The sequence below is a fragment of the Microtus pennsylvanicus genome, chromosome 21 (assembly GCF_037038515.1).
Source record: "Microtus pennsylvanicus isolate mMicPen1 chromosome 21, mMicPen1.hap1, whole genome shotgun sequence".
Taxonomy (NCBI): Eukaryota; Metazoa; Chordata; class Mammalia; order Rodentia; family Cricetidae; genus Microtus; species Microtus pennsylvanicus.
In genome coordinates this window covers 22,272,751-22,299,907 of record NC_134599.1, presented here as the reverse complement: position 1 = coordinate 22,299,907, position 27,157 = coordinate 22,272,751, and the positions used below count along the sequence as shown (strand labels likewise).

General features: G+C 45.5%; 1 protein-coding gene across 1 annotated transcript in view; it reads left to right on the top strand.

The window, feature by feature from the left end:
* Xdh (xanthine dehydrogenase) overlaps positions 1-26,663 on the top strand; it is a 63,751-nt gene extending 37,088 nt beyond the window's left edge. Inside the window, exons 18-36 of the mRNA XM_075955102.1 lie at positions 1,557-1,680; positions 4,289-4,408; positions 5,224-5,320; positions 6,546-6,670; positions 7,436-7,569; positions 7,989-8,076; positions 8,196-8,282; positions 12,334-12,525; positions 12,701-12,846; positions 13,631-13,712; positions 14,194-14,289; positions 14,869-14,997; positions 15,603-15,677; positions 16,968-17,020; positions 19,631-19,745; positions 20,570-20,635; positions 22,076-22,264; positions 23,947-24,123; positions 26,176-26,663. Of these exons, the coding sequence (XP_075811217.1) occupies positions 1,557-1,680; positions 4,289-4,408; positions 5,224-5,320; positions 6,546-6,670; positions 7,436-7,569; positions 7,989-8,076; positions 8,196-8,282; positions 12,334-12,525; positions 12,701-12,846; positions 13,631-13,712; positions 14,194-14,289; positions 14,869-14,997; positions 15,603-15,677; positions 16,968-17,020; positions 19,631-19,745; positions 20,570-20,635; positions 22,076-22,264; positions 23,947-24,123; positions 26,176-26,229 (2,149 nt within the window). The 3' untranslated portion in view covers positions 26,230-26,663. The remainder of the gene's footprint in view (positions 1-1,556; positions 1,681-4,288; positions 4,409-5,223; positions 5,321-6,545; positions 6,671-7,435; positions 7,570-7,988; positions 8,077-8,195; positions 8,283-12,333; positions 12,526-12,700; positions 12,847-13,630; positions 13,713-14,193; positions 14,290-14,868; positions 14,998-15,602; positions 15,678-16,967; positions 17,021-19,630; positions 19,746-20,569; positions 20,636-22,075; positions 22,265-23,946; positions 24,124-26,175) is intronic.
* The last annotated feature ends 494 nt before the right edge of the window (positions 26,664-27,157 follow it).

Sequence of the window (27,157 nt, the reverse complement as noted above, 5' to 3'; positions counted from 1 at the left end):
TCTGGAGTTTTGTACCAGGGTGTTTGTGAGGGTCCCCAAATGAGTCCACATCGCACCTAGCAGAGAAAACAGTCATCCATACCTGTTAGATGCTAAGAGACGAAACAGCAAGAATTACCACCATAGCCACAGTAGCGGTGAGCATAATGCTTAACACACAACATAGAGCTTGGTGTTTGCCACCGAGTTTCACACATTTTACATATATTGCCTCATTTCTTCTTTACAACAACCCTGTAGGCAGGTGCAGCTGAGGAGCTAAGGCATAGATAGGAGGGGCTGCCTGATCCAGGTGATGTGATTGGCAGGTAGCAGAGACTGTGTTTGAGGCCAAGGGGCATTAGGAGCTGGGCCCTACACCTCTGCATGTTTACAGCCAGAGACTGAGCTTTGGACTCTAGTAGCACTGGACACAGTACCTGTGGCTGAGCAGGACAGCTGGGAATCAATCTCTCTCCCTCTCTCTCTCTCTCTCTCTCTCTCTCTCTCTCTCTCTCTCTCTGTGTGTGTGTGTGTGTGTGTCTGTGTCTCTCTCTGTCTCTGTCTCTCTTTTTCTTTCTTTCCCCTCTCTCTCACCCTGCCTTGGGGCAGACCCAGCCCTCCCCATCAGTCTTTCCCTTCCTGGGGTTCCTAACCTAGAGACAGGCTCCAAGCATGGTGAGCTAGAGACAAAATATCTACCCAGGTAATCAACTTTCCTAGGCCTTGGGAGAAGTGTTTGTATCAGTTGATTGACAGATAGGGTCTAAGGGTGAGTCCTTTTCCTTGGTCCTTTCCTTGAGCCCATGTTACCAGTGTCGTGACTCATTGTCCACACTCCAGCAACCTCCATCCCATCAATATGTGGATGGGTGGGTCGGAAGGGTGACGCTTTCTTGCCTAGAATCCCCATGGCTACCCTTGGCTCTAACCCCAGATATGCTGCTTTCTGGCTGGGTGACTTTGGACAAGCTACTTGACTTCCCCAAATTTAATATGGAGATAATGGTAATTACTTTTTTATTTTTTGTTTTCTTTTAAATGAGGAATAACTGTTTTGAAGATGATTCCTTGAAGGTACTTCTAGAACGTTCCCTGAGCTGCCTCTGCTCTGTAGTCTGTTAGACTTGATCAACTTGAGCATCCTCTTTCTAGGCCAACATTGCCTAATTGCCTGTAAGATGCTCTGCTATAGGCACGGCACTATTGCTGTATAAAGAGAAATTGGTTTGTGAGCAGATGTCCAGGGCCACTGTATCCATGGTATAGGAAAGGCCCCAAAATGCTTTAGATATATTTTAATCAGAGCTCTCCAGAGTTACTGCTGCTCTCTTGGATAAGACTGCCTGTATTTGGAGTCCACTTTGTCTGGACTAACATCTGATAAGTGGTCATTTATCCATCCTCTATCCCCAGCGGTATTTGGCACAGTGGAAGGCATTCAATCACCGTTTTCAGGACAGGATAGAAGAGGGCAGAGGGTAGAGAAAGATAATTGGATGAGATGGGCTATGCAAGCATGATGTGTCTCCTGCCACGGTTCGCTGACCTGGCCTCTCACTCTGCTCATTCTCCAGGTCCATAGACACTTCAGAAGCCAAGAAGGTGCCAGGGTTTGTTTGCTTCCTCACTGAAGAAGATATTCCTCACAGTAACGTAACTGGCCTTTTCAATGACGAGACTGTCTTTGCAAAGGATAAGGTATATTTAGACTTGTCAGAAATAACTGGAATAAATGCCATGGATTTAATTTGTGCTCATAGCTCCAAATTCCTAATCATACATATATTGTGGCCATCATGTAATTGATCAGTATTTAGGGTAACCCACAAAGGGACAGAATATGCTATTTGGTTATTTAATTGATGATTGTTGTTCTGGCCTAATAGGAGACTTTGTGCCAAAATGGCAGGAGAACAAGGCTGGTAATTATAAAGAGTTAACAACCAAGATTGTAATGTATAGCACTAAGCTCCTTTACTAAAGAAAATAAGAATACATTAAATAAGCTAACTAGGAATGGGATCATAATTCCACCACTAGGTGTAGACAATCCACTTCTACGGGAGTTCATTTGCTGATTTCAACTGTATGCAAATCTGCAATAACAGCGTCTCCAAGCCCTGCAGACAGTTGCTACAAAATTCCTTGTGCTTCACTCGCAGGGCAGTTCCCAGATAGTCATTTTATAAGTCTAGAACTGATTAAAGGTTGCAAATTGATTCGAGTAGGTATTGCTGAAGGCTAATCGCCTTTTATAAAAGGAAAAATTAAGCGAGGGTGAAGCAAAGAATGAAAACAGCGAAGACAGGCTTTATGCAGGAAAATTTATAAAGCGTTTGGTAGGAGAACAAATTATTTTATCAGTGTCTAGAGTCTTGGGAGTGTTGCAAGCATTTTAGTCACCTAGGTACAAGCAGGTCAACACTGCAGAACCAGTTAGGTCCATACTTACTGGTCCTTCGGAGAGAACCTCCAGAGGTTTGCATGTCAAGTGTTGCTTGTTGTTAGAAAACCTTGCTCCTGAATAGGATAAGCTATATAACCACGTTTTCATATGTGTATTTGATTAAAATTATCCCCGAAGGAGATCCATTAAAAGTTCTTTAGGAGATGGCTTGATCTTTTAGGGGCGTGTGCAAACATGAAGACCCAAGTTTACACTCCCAGCATCCATGTAAAACACCAGCTATTGGGGCACACACACACATTTGTTGTAAGGAGGCTGCCTGCTCATTTCCCAGATGCCCAGACTCCCGAAATAACCATACAGAAACTGTATTAACTAAATCACTGCCAGGCTTATTAGCTCTAACTTTTTATTAGCTAGCTTTTAGATCTTAATTTGACCCATTTTTATTATTTTATATTTTATCACGAGGCTCATGGCCTACTGGCAAGGTTCCAGCATGTCTGTCTCTGGTGGCAGCTCCATGGCTTCTCTCTGACTCCACCCTTCTTTCTCACAGCATTCAGTTTAGTTTTCCCTGCCTAGGTCTGTTCTATTCTAGTAGGCCAAGCCAGTTTTTTTTTTTTAACCAACCAATGGTATAATGGTATTCACAGCATACAGAGGGGAATCCCACGTCACACATTATATATATATATATAATCATGACAGGCAGATCCCTAAAGCTCACTGGCCAGTTTGTCTAACCAATCTCTGAGGTATAGATTCAGTGACACATCCTGTCTCAAAAATACGGTATGGAGCAACTGAGGAAGATATCTGATGCTGACCTCTGACCTTCACAAGCATGTGCACATACATTCACAGGAACATGTGCAACACATATAACACACAGTTTTAAGGGACTGGGTCCTTAAAGGGAAGCAATCATCACGATGAATTGAAAAACTAGTGTCATCACGTCTAAAGCAACATTTGTGACCTGCAGCTTAGGAGCATCTATCTAGAACAGTGGTTCCCAGCCTTCCTCATGCTGTGACCCGTTAATACAGTTCCCATGTTGTAGTGACCCCCTAATCACAAAAAATTATTTCACTGCTATTGTTGTGGATCATAAGGCAGATATCTATCTGATTGCAGGATACAAGATATATGACCTCCAAAGGGGTCGAAATCCCCCAGTTGAGAACTGCTGATCTAGATGAAATTATAAGACGCAGGGTGGACTTTGAGAAGATTTGACATAAAAGAAAGGGGTCTGGTGGGAGAGAATCAATATTTAGTTAGCTGTGATCTGGCCATCATCCCGTTGTCTCCTGAATCTGTCTTTATCTCTAATTTTTTTTTAAATTTACTTATTTTTATTTTATGTGTCTGAGGGTTTTGCCTGCATATACGTCTGTGTACCACATGCATACCTGGTGCCTGCAGAGGTCAGAAGATCCCCTGAAACTGGATTCATGGGTGGATGTGAGCCCATGTGGGTGCTGGGAATAGAGCAAAGGTCCTCTGCAAGAACAACACGTGCTCGTAATCACTGAGCCGTCTGTCCATTGACAGACAGTTGCTGGGGCCGTGCCTCCCATTTGGCTCACGGCAGACAAGGAAAGCTGTTGCTCACATTCTCTTCCACACAGCTTCTCAATAAGCTACCAGACTGAAAATATAAGAATTGGGCATTGAGTTCAAATCCTTTCTATCGTGGTACCAGTGATCTTGTGAGGAGGTTCATGCCCTCATTAAGGAGGGTCAGGAAGTGGAAAGGCACAAGAGCATCCCTACAATGTGCTCTGACTGAAGGGTGGGGACCTGGGGACCACCTTTGCCTTGTTAGAGTATCCATAAAGATTTGCTTCCTGAGGAACTCGATGAACTTCAGTAACCTGTCTCTGATCCTAGGTTACTTGTGTGGGGCACATCATTGGTGCTGTGGTCGCTGACACCCCAGAACACGCCCAAAGAGCTGCTAACGGGGTGAAAATAACCTATGAAGACCTACCTGCCATTATCACAATTGAGGTAACGGAGAACGGGGCTGCTCCTGTAGAGGAGTCAGCTCTTACCCTTCTTAGCCTTCCTTTGGAGGACCCGGCAGAGACGGAACATTCAATCTGAGCAGCACATAGGTGTTTGGCTACAGCTGGCACCCAGCTTCCCTTGGTTATGTTTAAACTACATCAGTTCTTCAGATTTCCAACAGTGTACAAGCATAGCCCGCAAATGCACAGATTCTCACTTTTCAGGACGGTATTCGAATCACATACGATAGCCCACGCTGCGTGTGAAAACCAGGTGTGTGATAGGTGACTTTTTCCCAACTGTGAGCTAATAGAGGTTTGCAGACTTTGTTTAAGGTCAGCTAGTTGAAGCGATGTTGTTCACTTGGTGTGTTAGGTACACTGAGTCATTAGCCTACGGTATTTTCAATATGATAGGTTTACTGAGATGTAACCCTATCATAAGTTGAGAGCCTTCTGTAAATGGATTTGAGAATTCCTTCCAGTCTAGAGTTTATGCTCCAGAGAAACCTCACCTTTCACCATCCTGCATTCAGTCCACTAAAGGCCCAACTGAGCTCCCCTTGTCCCTCATTTCAGATGCAGTTGGTTTTCCTTGGAATTCTTTTCTTTTCCAGAAAACTCAGCTGGTTATCTGCCGCTGAGGTGACAGACAGAACACAATTCCCTAAGCTCTAGTAGAACACACTTTAAGAGTATGAATGACCACACAGAGGCACATTTTCAGAAAGTCCCTCTCTTCCTGGTCAGAATCATCTTCTCCTCACCCCCACCCTGCCCAAGCCTTGTTACTGAAGTTTCATTTCTGACCCTCAGGATGCTATAAAGAACAACTCCTTCTATGGCCCTGAGATAAAAATTGAGAAAGGTGATCTCAAGAAAGGCTTTTCTGAAGCTGACAACGTGGTCTCAGGTATGGTGGCACCATGTGGCAGAAGGGATGGGGACCTTGGTTTGTCAGTTAAATCCAAGAGAAACACACGGAGCCCTGGAGAAGGGAAGTGATTGACAGCATTTTCTCACATAAGATGCCCTCTGATGTCTGGAATGAAATTGTAGGCAGCAAGCAGGGATGGAGCCTCCCTCATTTTTATCTCCCCTCTCCCATCTTACTGCTGGATGTACCTAAGTGATCCTACAGTCTGTCTTTGGAAGGCTGTGTAGAGAGGACAATGGCCACAGATGTGTCCAGCTTTATGACAAATTCCAGACTCCCCCCAGATGCCTGAAAATGCTCTTTACCCATCTTCAGTGAGCTTCTGCCCTTCCCCCTGTTTCCTGAACTCTGACTCTGTCAATTAGATCCCAGATCCCAGCCCAAGGCGAGGTTACCCATTAGCTCCCTTAGAATACCTTTCTACTTTGACCCTTGGGCATTGCTAAATCACCAGCAGGCTCACTAGGTCTCCAACAGAGTGATCGCTTCTGTTCTGAAAGATAGTCATGATTTCAGCCATAGCTGCCAATTTTTTTCTCGCCCTTTCTAAAAATTTTACAACGATCATTCTAGAAATCCCAGATGCCCTGTGGCTGTGGCGAGAAGACTGAGCCTGATGTGTAGTTAATGCTCTTCTGGCTTCTTTGATGGGAGGAGGATTAGAGGAACAGATGTAACTCCCAGAGTGCTAGGGCCTTTAAGATACTTTGGCATCCGCATCCGGTTGGGAAACCCAGAGGTCACCTGCCAGCAGGTGGTTCCTCGGTGGAATATTTCCTTGGGCAAATGTTCTGCTTTGCTTCTCAGCTGCTGTGAGAAAACACTGATTAGAAACACCTTGGGAGGAAAGGGTTTATTCGGATTACAGGTCCCTTATCGAGGGAAGCCAACGAGAGCCTAGAGGCAGACAGAAGCAGCCAAGTGGGGACGCTGCTAACCGGCATGCTTTCTTTGACTTGCTCAGCGGCCTTCTTTAACCAACCCAGGCCTGCCTTCTCAGGAACGGCACTGTCCACAGTCGGGGACAGCCTCCTCTATCAATTACCAACGAAGGAAATGCCCCACAGATATGTGCACAAGACAACTTGATGGAGAGAGTTCTTCAACTGATGTGTCAAGCTGACAACTGAGATTAGCCATCACAACAGGCATACCCCTCTACCGCACAGGACTCATCGGGGGTCTCTCATTGCTTTTCCAGGAGAATTGTATATCGGTGGCCAGGAGCACTTCTACCTGGAAACCAACTGCACCATTGCTGTCCCCAAAGGCGAGTCAGGCGAGATGGAGCTCTTTGTGGGCACGCAGAACACCATGAAGACCCAGGTCAGCTCAGAGCAGTCATGGCAGGGACAAGACATCTCCTAGCAGACTAGGTGGACAGGGTGGGAATGGGAGGAAGTAGATACCGGTGCTAAAAGGGGCATGAGTATTAGTCATGGGAACAGACCCTGTCACCATCAAGGTGGCATTGAACTCATCACTTAACTTTTTCTGCTTCCGTTTTCTCATGGGTAAGATGGAGCTTGCAAGTGTTATTGCATCAATTAGATACATTTTAATACTTTTAGTAGAGCCTATTAACTCTTCATTTTTTTTATCATTTTGTTGCTACATGGCCTTGGCCAGGGCATATCCTGCCCACATTTCTCATCTTTTAAAATCAAGTGTGGGGTTAAGTGATAGTTATGGGGACTGCTAACTTAGCAGCCACAGCTGGGATTTTTCTTGATGATGACCTGTAGTATGATAGAAGTTGCCAACATTTTTGGTATCTACTTCTACTTCTCTGATCTAAAAGCCCTTGCCAGATGTGATGATGATTTGCTTTTAAAGTATGCTGCTATCTTGTCCGTGTGGTTAAATGTAAGTATGCAAGTTGAATTGCCTGATTCTGTCTGCAGTGACCAGTGAGTGCTGGACCCTGGCACCAGACAGCACTGGGAAGTGAGGAGGATTTTATGCCAGGAATACTAGAATGTATAGCCGTGCTTAGGTCCAGGCATGTTGGGTAGGTTAAGGTCAGGCCTGGAAAAAGGTCAGAGGACGCACCAATGCAAGGCTATGTACTTTTTTTCCCCCTCTGCGTAGAGCTTTGTTGCAAAGATGTTGGGCGTTCCAGATAACCGGATTGTAGTCCGAGTGAAGAGAATGGGAGGAGGCTTTGGAGGGAAGGAGACCCGGAGCACTGTGCTGTCCACGGCAGTGGCCTTGGCCGCATACAAGTGAGTTTTTAGGCTTTCTTCTTGTACCACAATTAGATTCTCTGGGAAGTAGAATAAGGCCAGATGGGTCAGGAAGGCATTTTCGATTCTCCCCCCTGTCGAAAGTCATTGTCAATGCTTTGAAATCTCAGCTTTCTGTGTTTTGAACCCCTGGACATAAGGGCAAGGGCAACCCAGCTAGTTTCTTTGCACATGAACCTGTGTATCCATGTCTTATTTTCCATAGTTGGCTGTAATCTCCCTAGGAGTAAGGAAAGGGCTCAGCCTGGCACTCCTTGTATTATTTAGCATAGTATCTTCATTGCAAAGCTCAATGCACAGATGAAAATTAATTCCTTCTTCCTGTTTAGCATCCATGAGACTCATGGGCTTCTGGAGGCTCACAGGTTTCTAACCTTCTTGGTCTCTCCCTGCCCCAGGACAGGCCGCCCTGTGCGCTGCATGCTGGACCGTGATGAGGATATGCTGATAACTGGTGGCAGGCATCCCTTCCTGGCTAAATACAAGGTTCTTGGTCTTCTGTTCCCGTGGGTAGTGTAAGCAGGTGGGATGGACCAGAGACAGACAGACATGGATCAGAGACAGAGAGATGTGGGTTCTATTGAGGATGCTTTTCTCTTCGTCAGGTTGGCTTCATGAAGACTGGGAAAATAGTGGCTCTGGAGGTGGCTCACTTCAGCAATGGTGGGAACACTGAGGATCTCTCTCGGGGTGTAAGTAGGATCAGTATGTCCCAAGGGGTGACTGGGAGATCAAGGACATGCCCTGGCATTGTTGTTTACTTGGAACATGCATATATCTCACCTTTTCCTACCTAGATGTCTATGTAGTATCTAAGCAATGCCTGTTGAGAGGAGGAAGTCTTCATATTGTCTATCAATGTTGGCTCTCTGTCTCCCGGGATCGGGCTTTGAGTAGTGTTGAACATGGTCCTTGGGTATTTCTGTATTAAGCAAGGACAAGACCAGCAGAAATGGCCATGCCTTACTACTGCCACAGTGGAATACTTGGGTTATTAAAATAAAATAAACAGTAGGGCCTGCCAGGTGGTGCTCAGTGGGCAAAGGTGTGTGGCACCAAGCCTGGAGATCTGAGTCTAATCCTGGAACCCACACGGTGGAGAGAGCTGTCTCTCACAAATTGTCCTTTGACCTATTCATGCAAGCGGTGACACACACCCCCAAGTAAAAAAATCATTGTAGCTTAAAAAAGAAAAAAAAAGAAAGTAAGTGGGGGCATTGTGTGAAATAAAATCATCTGTGAGAATTAATAAATGTACCTTGCTGGTAGTACTTTCTAAAAGTTATTATTCTAATTTTATGACCAGACTATATATACCTATCTATACTTGTATAGATTCCTATTTTTTTTAAAATAACAATCCAGGAAAAGCAGGTTTCCTGTTATGCCCTTTGGGGTCTCCCCCTATGCTAGGAGTTGATTAGTTCAGTTAGAAAATGTTCCACTCCCTACCTACTATTACAAGTGTTCACAACAGAAAGGATGTCTAATGTTCTTGCCATGGCTGACAGGTTTTGGTGTTTTAGGGTAAACCAGACGACAAGCAAGCAGCAGTTACGCCCAAAGATCATAAAACCTTGTGCTTCAGTCCCATAAATGTGCTTTTAGCACTGAGCTCTAGGTGGTAGCATAAAGAGACTGTGGCATTGTTTCTGCCCCAAAGAAATCTTAGGTGGGAGAAACAGAAAGAGAAGATGGAAGGAAGGAAGGAAGGAAGGAAGGAAGGAAGGAAGGAAGGAGGGAGGGAGGGAAGGAAGGAACAAAGGAAGGAAGGAAGGAAGAAAGGAAGGAGTTGATAGGACTGTAAAATGAAGCAAAACGGACTTGAGAATAGGTACACAAAAAGCAATTTATTTATGGAAAAATGAAACTACACTTGGGGAACGAAACTCGAACCAAAATGAAACAAACCAGCAAAAGCAATGAACAGCAAAAGCATTTGTCGCCTCAGGAAGACTGGGCATTGTGCCATGGAGAGGGAGCAGCACTGTGCAGCACTGGGCTGGTCCAAGAGTGAAAATGAGCTCTTGTTTATTAAAACTGTAAGAGTGGTTGAAGGAAGCTTGACGGCTGTCCCCTGAAGAGAGAACACTGTGGGGTAAGAACAGAGAAAACTCAGAGAACCAGTCCGGGAGGTGCAAATCATGGACGTTTCAGAAAACAAAGAAAGAAGGGGAACAGACAGTGGAAGAGGCTATCAAGAAACAATTTAAAAATATAGCACCAAACTAATGGACATAGGTTTTAAGATTTAAAAAGAGCATCTTTAGCGAGTGTAATAGAGGAAAATGGGCTCTCAGTGAAATTTAGAAAACCAGATACTGAGTTTTAGAGCTGTTTAGGAAAGTAAAAACAGTTCTTTCCAGAGTTGAGAAGGTGTTTTGTTGTTCCTCAGTACTGGGGAATTAGAATATATAATGTATATTGATATACAGTGGGAAATGAGTAAATTTACAATGAAGTCTCTTATTTAGAGCCAGTTAGGAGTGAGAGCACAATAAATGCGTATAGTCATTCTTTCCTTAAAAATTAAAATATAGTTACATCATTTCCTTTTCTTCCCTTTAACCCCTTCCTTGCTCTCTCTCAAATTCATGGCCTCTTTTTAAAAAATTGTTTCACACACACACACATTCCTAAATACATCAATACATCTTAGTCTGTATTATGTTACATAGTCAACTGGGGCACTTCCCTGGGGAAGACTGTTTCTTCTGCTCTCAGCACACCTTGGCTGCCTGTAGTGCTTGGTCTAGGGTTGAGGCTCCATGGGCTTTCCATTTTCCACATTAGCGCATCTGTAAGTGTTGTCGGTGTTTAGGTCTTCTTTAGGCAGCCGTGCTGGAGAGACTTCAGGGATGTAGCATCTTAGAAGTATCTAGGAGATGCAGTCCCATAGCAAGCACCCTGTTCCTCTGACTCTGAGCCTTAGACGTACCCCCACTCTTGAGACAATGCTAACAAATGCACCCAAAGAAGAGTGAGTGGAACTGAAAGAGAAACACCGGAGTTCCAGGAACAGAAAAATATAGAGGCAAGGGGAATCAGGGAGGGTGTGAAGGTGGCACTGAAGGCAGCAGCTGGACAGTGGCTTTAGCAGGTAGCTGGGCTAAACTAGAGTAGGTCAGTCAGCTCCAGAAATAATTTCTTGTTTTTCTTTTAAACAAATGAAAAAAAATCTGATGTAACTGAACAGATTAAGAGAAACTTTACAAGGGTTAGTAATATATACATAGAAAATAAAACCAATGAAAAACTAAAGTTAATGATTATCTTTGAGCTGAAAATGTGTGTGTGTGTGTGTGTGTGTGTGTGTGAGAGAGAGAGAGAGAGAGAGAGAGAGAGATTACACAGTAACTTCCTGATTGAGCTGTAATGTGTACAGATTTATAATAGCAAACTGAGTATTTTGATTTGACCAAAATACAACTATATTGAGAGGTAGGAAGCTAGTATGTCTGGGGAGGAAAGGGGACAAGGCAGGGACAAAACTTCCCCTTTCCAAATTGGGAAGGCACTATGAAAAGTCTAAGCTGGGTGGTGGTGGCACACCTTTAATCCAAGCATTTGGGAGGCAGAGGCAAGTGAATCTCTGTGAGTTTAAGGCCAGTCTGATCTACAGAGCAAGTCCCAAGACAGTCAGGGTTATACAAAGAAACCCTGTCTTGAAAAACTAAAAAAGAAAGAGACAGTCTGAAACTGGACCCTGAAATATGATATGAATATGAAGAAGTTGGCCTAAATATGTGAGAAAAGGGGCTGGGGACATGGTGCACAGACATGAGGGTTTGAGTTTGACTCCAGCACCTACATAAAAGCCAGATACAACAGCACCTGCCTGCAATCCTAGTGTTTGGAGACAGGGAGTGGGCAGAGACTGGTGGGTCCCTGGAACTTCCTGATCACCCATTCTAGACAAATCCATGAGCTCCTGGTTCAGTGGGAAACCCTGTCTCAGAATAGAAGAAGAAACATGATTGAGAAAGATGTCCGGCATTGACCCCTGGCCTCCACAAGCAGATACACACATGCACGAATGTGTATACACACAGACATGTACAAACACTAGACCAACTAAGCGACTGACCAACCAACCAACCCGTAGAAGCAGCAGCTTTATAAATGATAGGTGCCTTGCTGCTTCAGGAGTGTGGAGGAAGGAACTTGGAAGAGACTTCTGGCTCACAGAACATGACTTACATAGGGACTGACTCTTTATAGTGCGATTTTAATGGATATAAAGCAAATTTGTAGGACTAGAGAGATAGTTCAGGGGTTAAGAGCACTTGTTCTTCCCAAGGACCAATGTTCAATTCCTAGACCTGTGTCAGGTGGCTTCTAACCACCTGTAACTCTAGTTTTAGGGACTTTGGCAGCCTCTTCTGGCCTCTACAGGCACATGCACGCATGCACACATGCCTTCACATGGGCACACGCAGGCTCACACACACTCAAATCTTTAAAAGAAAACAAACCTGCAGTGGACCAAAAAATATCACCTTTTTACTTTTGAAAGGAGCAAACAGTTCCAACTGGAGGTCCTGGGAAGGATTCCCAGGACGGAGACCAGTTGGAGACCTGCATAGGAGGATAAGTTACCTAGAGGAGAGAATAACACGGTCTTAAATAGAGATGTTCACAGCTGGCCTAGGGAACACAGTCATGAGTTCATTTCCTGTGCTGACATGTGAAAGAAGTCAGTGGATTTCCATGCACTATGCTCTTTGGTTTCTTCTGCCTCAGATAATGGATCGAGCTCTATTCCACATGGACAACACCTATAAGATACCCAATATTCGGGGCACTGGGAGGATATGTAAGACCAATCTGCCCTCCAACACAGCCTTCCGAGGCTTCGGGGGTCCTCAGGGGATGCTAATCGCAGAACACTGGATGAGCGAGGTTGCCGTGACCTGTGGACTACCCGCAGAGGAGGTGAGCTGGCCTAACGGCCTAAGCTTATTCTTGGCAGCAGGGTTGTGGTGGTGGTGGTGGTGGTTGTGGTGGTGGTGGTGTGTGAGACTCTTATCTAGGACATCTCCTGGAGCAGGGAGTATAAACAGGAGGTACCCAGAAGCTGTAAGACCTAAGTGTCTCTCTTCTTGGGAAGGTACGGAGAAAGAACATGTACAAAGAAGGAGACCTGACTCACTTCAACCAGAAGCTGGAGGGGTTCACCTTGCCCAGGTGCTGGGATGAATGCATAGCGAGCTCTCAGTATTATGCTCGCAAGAAGGAAGTGGAGAAGTTCAACAAGTAAGTGCAGGGTGGGGCGTCTGCTGTTCTGATGTGCTCTCACTTGGCTACGGTCCAGCTGTTCTACCGATACCCAAATAACAAGCTGATGGTTTATTGGACAATTTCTGATGCTACTGAATCACTTAGCTCATTGATAACTATCTCCTTGATATCAGATGAAGATCTTTAGCCCAGCAACAAGGGACCATCAGCCTTCACTCAGCATCAGAGTCCATCAATCGAGGTTCATCTGTATCGAATTGTGCACTTTTTGAGAGTACCACATTATTGAAAGAATTGGTTGGGGACCAACACAGATACCTTTGAAATTAGCAAATACACTTGATGTTGGCAGTCATCCTATGTCTCTGAAGTGGGCCTCAGTTAACTCATCTCTAAAGCAGGGATAATTATATAAATAATAAATAAAGATAAATAAGATAAAGATAAAAGGCTCTATCTTCTTCACGGAATTACTTGTTTGGACAAATATATTGAGAAAGCATCATTATCATCCTCCTTGGGACAAAGACAGTTGAAGGTCATTAGGGTACACTGTCTGAATGCAAAGTCACTTAGGGAGGATAGTCTATAGTACTTTGAAGTTTGTACCACCTGCACTGGAAGACCAGAACCTAGATTTCTACCTCTTATTATGACAGTGACTATGTTTACGGCTACAAGGATGTCCTGTTCTGATTTAATACAAAAACGTTAACTGAAATAATCCCAGCACATGGGAGGCAGAGGCGGGTGGATCTCGGTCCACAGAATAAGATCTGGAATGTTCTTTTCTCTCCAGGGAGAATTGTTGGAAAAAGAGAGGACTGTGCATAATCCCAACCAAGTTTGGAATAAGCTTCACAGTTCCTTTTCTGAACCAGGTAATTACTTAAGTGACTTGGCCATGTCCTCTGGTGTGACAAGAGGAATCCCTCATCACCAGTAGCAGACCTGACCAGGGCTCCTCTGCTGCTGAAATAAAGTGAAATTTGCACACCCCGTTGGTGTAGTGTGTGAAGGAGCAGTGAGACAGGGATGGGGGCAACTTCTAGTTCTGGCCTTTATGACTGCAAGACTATACACAGATACTCGGTTTCTTCATTCTGTTTCTTCAGCTATAGCATTGGTACAGAGAGAAATGACCTACTTTCTTCTCAGGATGGGAAGGGGTGTAAACATTTTGTGTACTCCTAAAGGGCTACTTAATGAAATAACCAGGTTTATGCTGTGTGGTTTTGCCTGGGTTTCTATCTAAAACCTGGTGGATGGTTCTCTCTTTCCTGGACTCTGTACCTTCAGTTTCAAAGCTTGAACTGTAGTAGAATTTACCAAATGTTGTGTCTGGCCTTTCTCCTTCCTTAGGGAGGTGCCCTGATCCATGTGTATACTGATGGTTCGGTGCTGCTGACACATGGGGGTACTGAGATGGGCCAAGGTCTTCACACCAAGATGGTTCAGGTGAGAAGCCTGAGGACCATGTCTGGGATGTCTGGAGTCTGGAAGATGCTGGGGAAAGCTGAGAAGGGTGATGTTCCAGGAGGAGCAACAGGCCCCAGAGCACATTTATACATGGCCTTGGGCAAGTCTTCCCCATCTTGGTCCCTTTCCTTATCTGTGCTAAATGTTTGACTATGCAATCTCTGAGGAAGTATCCATCACTGCCATGCTGGGCTCTGAGCTCATCCTATGTGTGAGAACAGCTCATTTCCCTCACTCTGCAAGACCTCTTAGGGGAGTTCGGCTAATGGTGCTGGATTGATGTCAGAATATCTGCTTGGCTCTTGAAGTTTATCCGGGTTAAAAAAAAATCCAGTATTTGCTCACAATGGATTTCTGGATGTCTAAGCCAACCAGACCCCACTAAAAAGTACTTCTTCAAACTCAGTCGGGTGAGACAACATTCCAGAACAAATAGAGTAAAGTGTACAAGGCTCTTTCTCGCCTCAGGCGGTAAAACTGAACTTTGCCCTGAGAAGAAGGCAGCCTAGCTCTATGATAACCTCCTTCTCAGAGAGTTGCGCGTCTCCTTTGCTTCAGGTGGCAAGCAGAGCTCTGAAAATCCCTACCTCCAAGATTTACATCAGCGAGACGAGCACCAACACTGTCCCCAACACTTCTCCCACGGCTGCCTCTGCCAGCGCTGACATCAACGGCCAGGCTGTTTATGTAAGTGACGGGCCTAGGGGAGCCTGCATGGCTGAGGATGGGCTCTGGGTTTGGGGTCTCAAGAGAAAATAGATGCGTGTAGGCTCTTTGGCTGTGGTCAGGACTTCGCTCTGCTACCCGTGAGGATGCCATCCCTCCATATACCCCGACAACAGAGAAAATCCAGCATCACTGTTTCTACCAAAGCCAGAAGAATTGGCTACAGAGTTAGAGGGGGATTGGAAGACAAGCAGGGGCTTCTGGGGAATCACACTACCCAGGATTAGAATCCAGGATTATCACAAGATAATGGGCTGAAATTGATAGGGGTCAGCTGAGTTCCAGCTACTTGCCTCTTTGTCACATAGGAGATAGACTCAATCAAGGGGCATAATGGGAGAAGAAACCTCCCTGGGATTCCCTCAGCAGTTCCCTCTCTGTAGCTTAGGCATAGTAGTGTCCGGAGGACTCTCTAGACAAAGGCCAATGCTGGCCCACTATCAGGGTCAGAGGGTAGCTTGGAGGTAGCACTGCAGGGCATTGGGTATTACAAGTGGCTTAAGGTGTCACCTGGGCTACAGAGGGCAGAACACTGATATGCCTGGTATGTGTTGGGGTTCCTCCAGGAAGCTTGCCAGGTCATACTGAAAAGGCTGGAACCTTTCAAGAAAAAGAAACCCGAAGGCTCCTGGGAAGACTGGGTAAGTCTGAGCTGGTTCAAGCTACTTTTTGCAAAGGAGAAGTATATCAACAACAGTAGGGCCTCTGTCCCTACCTAACACATGTAGATGACGACCCAGTCACACACAAGTAGAAGAAGCTATGCCTGAGTCACAGGGCAGGGACAAGCTCATGCTTCATGGGCCCCTTGAGGGGAGTGACTTGAGGAAAATTTTTGACCCAAGATCTTGATGTTTGTTTGGATTAGGGGTCAGCCCTCCAAGCTTAGAAGGATGGAGTGTCTGCCTTAAGCACCTCCTCGTGATGTCTTTGCTCATTCAGGCATGGATCCACACATATGTCCAGCAGGCCCAAAAGAGGTGTGTCTTCTCAAAACTCCATGTCTCTGAGGGTCTCTTTGGCAGCCTCTCCCCTAACCCAACTTTTGTGTCTGGGGGCTACTGTTATGTCATCTGTGGGAGACCTAGAAGATGTCCCATTAGACACCAGGAGTGATCAAACAGAAATTTCCAATAAGAATGAGCCTAGCTGTCTGAATTCTAGACTAGATGTCTGCATGCTAAGAATTCTCAGAAGTGTTGCATGCCTGTAATCCTTGGTGGAGGCAGGGGTATTGTGAATTAGTGGCCAGCCTGAGCTATGTAGAAAGATACTTTCTCAAAAAGCCAAGGACTGGGGATCTAGCTCAGTGGTAGAACATTTACCTGGAGTAGGCAAGGCCCTATGTTCAGCTCTTGCAGCACAACACACACACACACACACACACACACACACACGGGAGGGGACAAGGAGGCAAAAGTAATGAAATAGGATTGTCCATGAACCATGTGATAGTACAGCCTTACTTCAACAGATTTAGAGAAAACAAGCTCTCATGTCCCATCTACTCTCCATGTCTCGTGTGATCTAACTTCCCTTTCCACACCCATTTCATTAAGTATTGCACGCATGAAGTACTCAAAGTTCTACTCTAGTTTAATTCTGGTCACTTGTGCATATGTTTGTCAGGCAACTGTAACATTTTCACAGCAGCCTTGATGATAATTTTCTTCCACTCAGCCTGTTGTTCTGAGCTTTGTCCTCTGCCACCAGCCCTGTAGTACAGTATCCTTCATGAGCAGTTGACACCAGCAAGTCACCCCCAGTCACCAGTACACGCATTATGTGTCTAGTGAGATCCTAGGTCAAAAGCTGCTTTCTCTAAGCCTTAGTTCTGTCATCTAAAATATGGGAATAATGAGAGCTTAGTAGTGGGCTGGGTCTTTGGAAACCACCATTGTCCCTTCCTGATGGCCATTGTCTTCCTCAAGGTCATGGCTGCCTACACAAGTGCAGTGAGTTTGTCTGCTACTGGATTTTATAAGTAAGTACGATCCTTTTCCTGTTTATTCCTGTGTGCTGACAGTTCTGAAGGTTGGTTAGCCCACAGCCAGAGAAGTACAGTGTCCCTAAATCTCTCATTATGTCAGTGGGACTCGTGTCTAAAGAGGCTTTGTTACATTCAATTACCAACTACGTATGAGCCACTGCATTAGAAGACCCCAGTTCTAGTCCTGGCCTTTGAGTGTGCTATTTCCTAAGAGAAGGATGGTCCTGTCCTGTATTCTGCAGGATATGATGCTCAGTCACACCATGACAGGTGTTTGGGCAACCTGTGTGTTTCCTTGTGAAGTCATTGGGTTTCTTCATAGTGACTCACCCCCGGGAGAACAGGAGGGTTTAGTGGTCTCTTACAACATACAGAGTATGGTGGAACTTTTATTAGTGCAGTGAGCACAGAAGAAGGGACGTAGAAGAGAGCACACACATTCTACAGTTTTAAAAGTATGTCACAGTGTGATTAGCTGGAGACCCCTCCCATCTGTTTTTGTAGTTATTAAAAAAGTACAATTATATTGACTGTTCTGTTGCTATGATAAAATTCCCTGACAAAAGAAACAATTGGAAGAAATGGTTCATCCTATAGTTCTAGGTTATAGTCCGTTATTGTGGTAGCAGGAGCTTGAGCTACTGGGTCACCGTGCATCCACAGTTAAACGCAGAGAAGAAATGCATGCTTGCACCCAGCTCATATCCTCCTCTCAGACACAGTCCAGGGCCCAGCCCGTGCCATGATGATGTTCTCATTCAGGATGGGATTTCCCCTCCAAAGAACTCAACCAAGAAAACCCTTCATAGATGTATTCACAGGCCAGACCAGTCAAAACAGCTCACTGAGACTACCCAGGCAATTCCAGATTATATCAAGTTGACAATTAAAATTAAATGTCACAAATGTCCATCATAATGTTTCTGGGAAATTTAACTGAAAACATCTCGTGTTGGTTTTAAAATGTCTTGGGTGAATAGGTGGTTATTATGAGCACTGTATATTCATATGAGAATAAAATGCTTTGCTCATAACCGAGACATCGGTTACTTTTCTCTTTGTTGTAGAGAAGGCAAGCTGGGGAAGGAAGGGTCTCACAGTCTGGGGCTGCACAGAAGCCCTTACAGCCCGAGTCAAGACTGCTGCTCTGCTTACCCTTTCTTCCACATTCAGGAAGGGGCTTCCTGCCTCACTTGAGCCTCTCTGTTTCCTGGGTGACTTTAATGCATTCAGGCTGCTGAGAACGAAGGCCATCCACCCCAGCGATCCCACACAAAGGCAAACTAATTCCTCCTACTTCCCCTGACTCTTTAGCACTGGTAGGGTTTCTAAATGGCCACCTAGATAAGCAAGGTGACTTCAGAGCTCAAAGACAGTGAAGTTTCTTGGGGGAGGAGTCTTGTCCCTCAGCCCTGTGTTGGTTTGGTTTGAGGGTGAGTTCTAGTCATGTCAGTTCACATATATGATTATATGTACATTATTATATATACATATATATGTGTGTGTAAGTATTATGTGGTTACATTATATAATTGTAGGCAGATTTTTTTTTGGTCCCTCCTACCAGCTCCCAAATAACCACTTAGAGACTTCTTATTAGTATGAAAGCTCTGCTGATAACAAGTTCTTACAACTTAAATTAACCCATTTTTATCCATCTATGTGTTGTCTCATGGATTTATCACCTTTGCTCTATATGCCCATTCTGCTTCCTCTCCATCTGGCTGGCGACTCCCTGCATCTTTGTTCTTCTTCCCAGAGTTCTCTCTCTCCCGAAAACCCTGCCTAGCTTTTGGCCATTCAGGTTTTTATTAAACCAATCCAAGTGACAAATCTTCACAGTGTACAAAAAGATTATTTCACAATGTATAATCAAATAAATAAATTCACATTATATAGTAAGTATATGTGCAATATGTAATACTGTAGAAACAGCATACTTTAAGTTCTGGGGTAGTAAATATGTATGCATGTGGTTCTCACATATGCTATGGCAATGGTACAGGGCAATCAGGTTCTGCAAAGGAAACACACACATAATGCAAAATCTGTTTCTCTCAATAACATTTTTCTCAAATCACTCATTGAAGTTCCAAAGGGGCCAGGAGATGGGGAATGGCTGCGTAAGCTACTCCCAGACTGCTCTGAGGCCCTGATCTTGTGACCTTTCACCTGGAGAAAGGTGAGCAGGGGCACTTGTGAGAATAGTTCAGAACCATCCCAGGCCGAGTCGCAGTGCTGAGGGCCTTGAATTCTGGCTCACTCGCTCACCTTGGAGGAAGTGGTTTTCACATCCTTCACGAGTCCAGGCATGCCTGTCACTGTTGTCGCTCCCGCATAGAAACCAACACGCTTCTGCTAAATGCTCCCAGGTTGTACAGAATGCTTATACTGTGGTTTTTGGAAAAATGACACACAAGCCAAATGCTCTAGAATATCTGGGTTTCATTAAAAGTTCAAAGTACTTGAAAGGCATGGGCTTTGGGGGAGGATGGCTGAATGGAAACAAAAGGCCTTTAGGATTTACAGATTTATGGGGTGGGAAGTATGGATGGAAGGGGGTGGGTTTGCCTAACACAAGCCTTTTCCTCTTTGCTCATATAGGACACCTAACCTTGGCTATAGCTTTGAGACAAACTCCGGGAATCCCTTCCACTATTTCAGTTATGGGGTGGCTTGCTCCGAAGTCGAAATCGACTGCTTAACAGGGGACCATAAGGTAAGACATGTGCAAACCTTTAGCCTGAGAGGGAAGAGAAGAAAAACAACCGCACTGCCTTCTGAGTTGCTGGTTGAGGCACGTTCTCTGGTGAGGAAACAGGCCTGACATCAGAGGCAGGGGAATGCCCCGTGAAGACCAACAAGCACACGCCTTAGGCCATGAGCCACGTAGTTTCTGCCTGAGCCCTCACTCAGTGAAGGTCATTGCCGTAGAGAAAGCCAGGCTGAGTGGGAGTGGGACATCCTCCATAAGCTGCTGCTAATGGACACTGGATTTAAATTGCGGATCATTTGTCTCCCTGTGGCACAAAATCTTCTTCCTGTATTATTTTAATCATTTATCTATTTTAATATATTTTTATTAGGGGGAGTAAACTCAGGACCTCACGCATACAAGCCAGAACTCTACCAACTAAGTGATACCCTAAGTCCCCACCCCAGCTACTTCATAATATAGTTATTGTCTCATAGGCTCTACAAAACCAGGATGCTTTGGATTCAGCCACAATATAGTTTATTGACTGCTTTCTCATATGCTTTACCCAGACTCAGGTCCAAAGCCCCAGTACCTGGAGACCCTCTCTTACCGCCCATAGGTGGCTATGTGGTGAGGTCATGTCTCCAGCCCACCCCTCACTAAGCTGCTAAGATCTCAAATGTGAGCTTGGATAGTGGCAGTCAAGATGTGATGGGAACCGCTGTCTCAGCATGCTCAGGGCTCTTGAGAAAGTGCTGTTTGGATTGGGACTTACACTCTAAGTGTTATCAAGACACACCTGGTTAAATCCAGGCATTTCTTCTCAAACTGTTTCCCATCCACAGAATCTCCGTACAGATATCGTCATGGATGTTGGTTCCAGCTTGAATCCTGCTATTGATATTGGACAGGTAAGGTCTGTGGGAGACCAGGGTGGGGACAGAATATGTCAGAAGTGTGTGCCCACCCTCACTCTGTTTACTGACGGCCTCCAGTGACACAGCATGTTGTCATTTTTAACCTGGCCAGAGCATGGTGCTTAGAGACCCTCATTCTGCATAAGAAAGAGTTAGAGTGATAATCATCCACCCAACTCTCAAATCAGAAAACAAACAAATATAAGTTAACTTAGGAAGGGCGGCCACACACCCCAGAGACCAGTGTGGTCCATGAGAAGACATTGGATGCTCACATGTGATGCAGACACACAGGCACACACGGGGAAAAAAGGGGGAGATGGGAAAGGAAGAGGAAGGGAAGGAGAGAAAGAGTAAGGGAGGGAAAGAAAGAGTAAGGGAGGGAGGAAGAGAAAGAGAGAGAGGGACTGAGCAGCTGGAAATCAGCACAATGTAGGAAGGAAATAGACACCGGGATTGAGTCCTAGGCAGTGGGACCTGAGGTCAGAAGAACCGACTGTCTCCCCATTTCTCGCAGACCCAGGACATCGGATAAATTACTTTCTAGGTAGTAAATGGTGCCAGGACTAGAGGGGTGTAGGAATCCACCAAACGACATGGGATCAACCATGAGGAGGAAGACGGCCCAATGAAAACCACTTTTGGAAAGTACGGAATTAATAGGATAGGCCAAGCTGGAGAAGACAGGGGAGAAATCACAATTTGAGATTGTGACATAGTGACATCTGGTAGAAAATATGAGTGTATTTTTAAAAAGAAAAAGGCCAATTTACTCTGTAGTCAGCACACACACACACACACACACACACACACACACACACACCTGCTTGGGGGATACCCTCTGTAGGCAGGCATTGTGTCAAGTACTATGGATGCAAAGATTATTGACAACGCCTGGTCTTGTGTTTGTTCAGCCTTTGGCAGTATCCATATCACTCTTCTGAATAGGGAATGGGGAGCCGATGGGGACCAGCAGACAGTGTAGAGGGTGCCTTAGATTTAAGTCATGGAGGGGACACTTCCTCCCAGAAGACAGGCAGGAGAGAAAACCCAACAAGGCTGGAGGTAAATTTTTAAGAATTTGCTACTTAAGAAACCCCTCCTACGAGCTTGTTTCTCACTGTTAGCTCACCAGTGATGCCATGGACACAGCATCTCCGTCTACGCAGTGGCAGGTTTGGATGAGAAACGGTACTTGCCACTGTGCTGACATGTTCTGGGTCTCTGTTCATCTTAAGACCAGGTTTAGTGACATGTTATCTGAGACGTCTTTGTACTGAGGCAAGAGCCAGACAGGCGGTTGAAGGCTGTTTTAGCCTCCTTCGGGGCCTTACTATATAGGTCAGGTTTTGCATCCATTGTAGCTATCAGTATCTCTCCTGGGGGGTGGAGCTAGAGGTGAGGTGGTAACCATGGTCACCTTTTGTCCTATAGATAGAAGGGGCGTTTGTCCAGGGCCTTGGTCTCTTCACTATGGAGGAGCTACACTACTCCCCTGAGGGGAAGCTGCACACTCTTGGCCCCAGTACCTACAAGATCCCTGCATTTGGCAGCATCCCCATTGAGTTCAGAGTGTCGCTGCTCCGTGACTGTCCCAACAAGAAGGCCATCTATGCCTCCAAGGTACTGTGATTGTGGGTCTGTACTGCCTTCTCACCCGTGAGATGGGAGGTCACAGTGGGTGACCCACCTGGAGGGTCTGCAAGGGACTCCTCCTACAGAAGGAAGAGGATTGACACCAGCTCTGGGAAGGCGGCAGAGCTGAGAAACAAAGAAAGTGGCTGAGGGCACAGCTTGAGCTCTTAACTGAAGCTGGCTCCTGCTGGGAGCCTCAGAGAGATTCCTTAACCAAATCCCAAGGGTCAAATTCTGACCTATGCTCAGTCTGCAGTCATGCATCATGGTCCTTGGTCCTCAGAGATGATTTTTATAAATCCAGCATCTCCATGTTCTTATAAAAATCAACACACTCATTGTAGAGGAGTGGGGCACCTTCCAATACTTCATCACCCCCTCTAGTTGTTGAGATCCAACCTTAAAACCTTACTAACAAGGCTAGGGAATTATACACAGAGAGCTTCCTTCATTCTTGTCCTCAGGGAGTACAGAACATGGTTGAAGATCAACATAGCTTATTCTCATAGTCCTGTATCTTTGAAGGAAGGAAAATCATGACTTGTAGCCAATGAAATATTTGCTCATGTCAGGGTTTGCTATGCTGATGTGGGCAGGTAGGGTCTGGAATACGTCGTGACCTTAGCTGTTGATTCTTACAAAGGACAATATGTTAAGGTCATGAGACTCATGAAAAAAAGTCCATCTCTAGGGATCATATCCCCAGAAACTGGGGCTAAAGAGATGGCTCACTGGTTAAGAACACTGCCTGGTCTTCCAGAAGGACCCAGGTTCAATTCCCAGCATCCACATGGCAGCTCACAACTGTCTGTAACTCCAGTTCTAGGGCATCTGACATGCACACACAGACATACATGTAGGCAAACCATGAATACACATAAAAGTAGATTATTAAAATAAATAGCCCCAGAAATTTTGGGCCTGTAGTTCCAGAATGTAGAATCTCAGCACTTACATTTTAACAGTAAGTATCCTTGGTGATTCTGATGTAGGTGGTCTTCAATCTCTGCCCCACGGGGAAGAAAAGCCAACTTCTTTTAGGAGGTGCCTGTAATTCTAGCCGATCCGACCTTGTAACTGCAGTGCATGCTAAACATTGCTGTCAGAGCTCCAGACAGACGATTCCCCTAGGCCAGCACCGGAGGAAGGGGCTAAGACTCGTGCCAAGTGTTTTATTTATAAAACAGTAGCCAGGCACGGTGGTGCACATCTGTAAACTTGGCATTTTAGAGGCCGGGTAGGAAAATTGCTGCAAATTCAAGGACAACTGAGGTTACATAGTGAGAACCAGACTAGGCAGGGTTTCAAAGCCAAACCCTGTCTGAGTAATAAAAATAATCACTTACTATAACTTCAAAGGCATATTATATAATTAATGTGTATTTTGTTATTATCAGAGAAAATGACATAGGATGAGTTAAAACAAACAACAACAAAAAAACAGAACTATGAAGTTCAGCCATTTAAGAAATAGTTTCTTAGGCTTTTGTTATTTTTGATGGCTTCCTCTTGCCTTAGTTGGTGTGGTTCCATTTGCGCTGGATGGAGTTCTTCGTGGGCATCACTGGTCTTCCTGGTGGGGGATTGTGGTCTGGCCTCCAGAGTCTGTGGAAAGACACAGGGTCCGGAACCACTCTGGCTGATTGCTGTTCTACGTCCTACCCATTCAGGCTGTTGGGGAGCCGCCTCTCTTTCTGGCTTCGTCTATCTTCTTCGCCATCAAGGATGCCATCCGCGCAGCTCGCGCTCAGCACGGAGGTGATAACGCAAAACAACTTTTCCAGCTAGACAGCCCTGCTACCCCGGAGAAGATCCGAAATGCTTGCGTGGATCAATTCACCACCCTGGTAAGATACTTTGCAAAACTCTCATGTCACCCAGGGGGAGACAAGCGCCGACTGGCAAACTTGAAGGGAAGGTTCCACGGGTCTGTTTCCCTGGGCAGCCTTGGGTCAAGGACTGCCTTCATTGAGCCATCTGGGACACCGAGTTGGCCTTGCAAGAGAATAATGAACAGCCGCTTTGAAGTTGCAGCTTGCAGATGGGCGGCTCTCGCGGCGGGAGGGTTGCGTGTACAGCCGTTATCCACAGATTTCATCTTCCAGCTGGCTACAGGTGACGGCTACATCTCCTAAACAGCCCAGTCTTTTATGCTAATCACTGTCATCTGGGGAACCCATCGGTCAAAAACACCGTATGAGGTGCTGTGGAGAGGGAAGGCTAAAGACAAATCTCTCAACGCTACCATTTGCCTTCCTGGCACTGGGGCCATAGGTACCCTCAAGGACTTCGCAGCCTTTTAGGACCCAGATGACTGCACCATGTGGTACCCGGCGGGGTGGGTGATGGAACAGTGGTTCTTGACCTTTCTTGTGCTGCCACCTTTAATACAGTTCTTCGTATTGTGGTGACCCCCAGCCATAAAATTATCTCATTGTTACTTGGTAACTGTAATTTTGCTTCTCTTATGAGTCATATGTATGAATCGCAATCTGATATGCAGGATCAGGATAGCTGATAAGTGACCCCCAAAGTGGTCGTGACCCATAGGTTGAGAACGACTGCAATAGAGGCATTCTATGGTCCTCAGAATCCCTTTGGGAAGTCCCTTTGTTTTATGTTTGGTGGGTGATGCCAGGCAAGAGGAGAATATGCTAGGAACATGCCTTTACTTCATGGAATCTCAGAGCCAGCCCAGCCTGAGCTGTGCAATACAGTAGCTACACACAGAGATCTCTAGTAGTACTCAAAACCTCTGTTGGATTAGCAGGTAGGTAAGGGTTGAGAGGTAAAGTGAATACTTACTACTTCCAAATATCCCAGGTATGAGGAATAGATAGGGTAAGTCCTCAAGGGAAGAGAACCTGGCATCTAGATGATGGAGGAAGGTCATTGGCTAATAAAGAAACTGCCTTGGCCCATTTTGATAGGCGATCCCTTAGGTGGGTGGAGTAGGCAGAACAGAATGCTGGGAGAAAGAAGCTGAGTCAGTGAGCCGCCATGATTCTCCCACTCCAAGCAGACGCAGGTTAAGATCTTCCCTGGTAAGCCACCTCGTGGGCTACACAGATTATTAGAAATGGGTTAGATCAATATGGAAGAGCTAGCCAATAAGAGGCTGGAACTAATGGGTCAGGCAGTGTTTAAAAGAATACAGTTTCCGTGTAATTATTTCGGGTAAAGCTAGCCGGGTGGCGGGAAGCAGCCCGCCGTTCCTATTACAACATCTAGATCTCAGTGTGAAGGATTCCCAGTCAGGCCACTCCCATGCCTGCTGACTGCTTTAGCTAGGAGGTAAGAACCACAAAACACGTGCGAGGTTCCTGCAGATGTGCAGCTTCATTCCGGTTACCCAGAACCCACCATGATCTCCACTGCTGATGGTTACCCAAGCCCTGTATCTTTAACAAGAGTGATACCTAGGAACAGGTTGTATTGTCAGCGTCTTGCCAGGAATGGGATGCAAAACTCAATCATTCAAAGAGGTCTTCAGAGGCCCCCAACCTAGAACAAAGACTCTTCTCTCTGTACCAACACCCCAGTAGCTAAACCCCTGCAGTGGACTTGCGTGAACAGCTGATTCCACACGTCAGCTGTGCTTCTAAGGACTGCGAGTGCCATGTGCAAGGGGACCACATCTGTAATGTTTATCATCGTCTCCCCAGAGCCCGCTGGAGTGGTAGCCGCCTGGCAGGTGCTCAGTAAAAATGTATGAAGGACTAGGATTTTAAGAGGTCCTGTGCTGAGGGTGTTTCCCACGACTAAGACTGTAAAATGGGATTTGATCTTAGTATGGTATTGTCTGTGCTAGGAGGTGGCATGTATTGGGATGGAGTGGGAGGGACACCATGAAAAAAAAAAAAAACCATGTCAATGAGAATTCTCTTATTCCTCCCTAGTGTGTCACTGGGACATCAGAAAACAACTGTAAACCCTGGTCTGTGAGGGTCTGAAGAGAGAGTCCTCAGCAGCGTTTCATACTATAGCGGGGCTTCCGTGGAGCTGGAATTCTGTACAGTAGTATCCAGATTCCCATTTGCTGCACGGGAGAGCTGATTCAGCAGGATGGAGTTTTTAGGAAAATGGAATGCATTAAGACAGTCGTGATCCAAATAGGAGTTGTAAACAAAATGATGAGCAAATGGAGAGATGCCGGGTTTAAGTGGTGAGTTAAGCACCTTGGAAGGACTCGCACACAGCTCCTGCAGCTCAAACCAAAGTATCTCCAGGTCCAAATGCCGTCTTCAGAAAGCTTTCCCTCAGACCAGAGAACGCCACATTTGTAACCTCAGAGCCACGCACTCTTATTTTGCTGTGAGACAGTGAAGGAGATTAAAACCTCTGACTACTTTGGATCATGGAAGACAATAATAAAGAATAAAATTAATTTGAGCTTAGCTCCAGTATTGTTGACTATTAAAATAAGATTATTGTCTGATGCAAAACTCCAACCAATCCAATTATTCAGTCCACACAGTGTGTTAGGTCTCCCCCCCCCCCCCCGTGTATATATAAAAGATTTGTCTTCAGAACTTTCTTTGGAGTGATTTCACCTGGAAATGATGATACTGACATCAGTATCAGCCAGGGGGAAAGCCCGAATTTGACAGCTGTGTGCCCTTCAAGTGTTATCTTCTCCTCCTGTGCCTCATCTTATTGGGAAGTGAAAGGGTTCAACTACAGTCACCACTAAGATCTCCCTGCTTAAGTCTATAAATATATGACCCGAAAACTCCAGTTACATAACGGAGCTGCAGCTATCAAAGCCTTGGCTTCCTTCACTCTTATGCAATGTCTGAGCCTAATGAACCCTGGGTAGAATCCCTCACGTGCTTGCAGTTGGTGGGGAGAACGGGAGAAAGACAAACATCTTCTCTCATT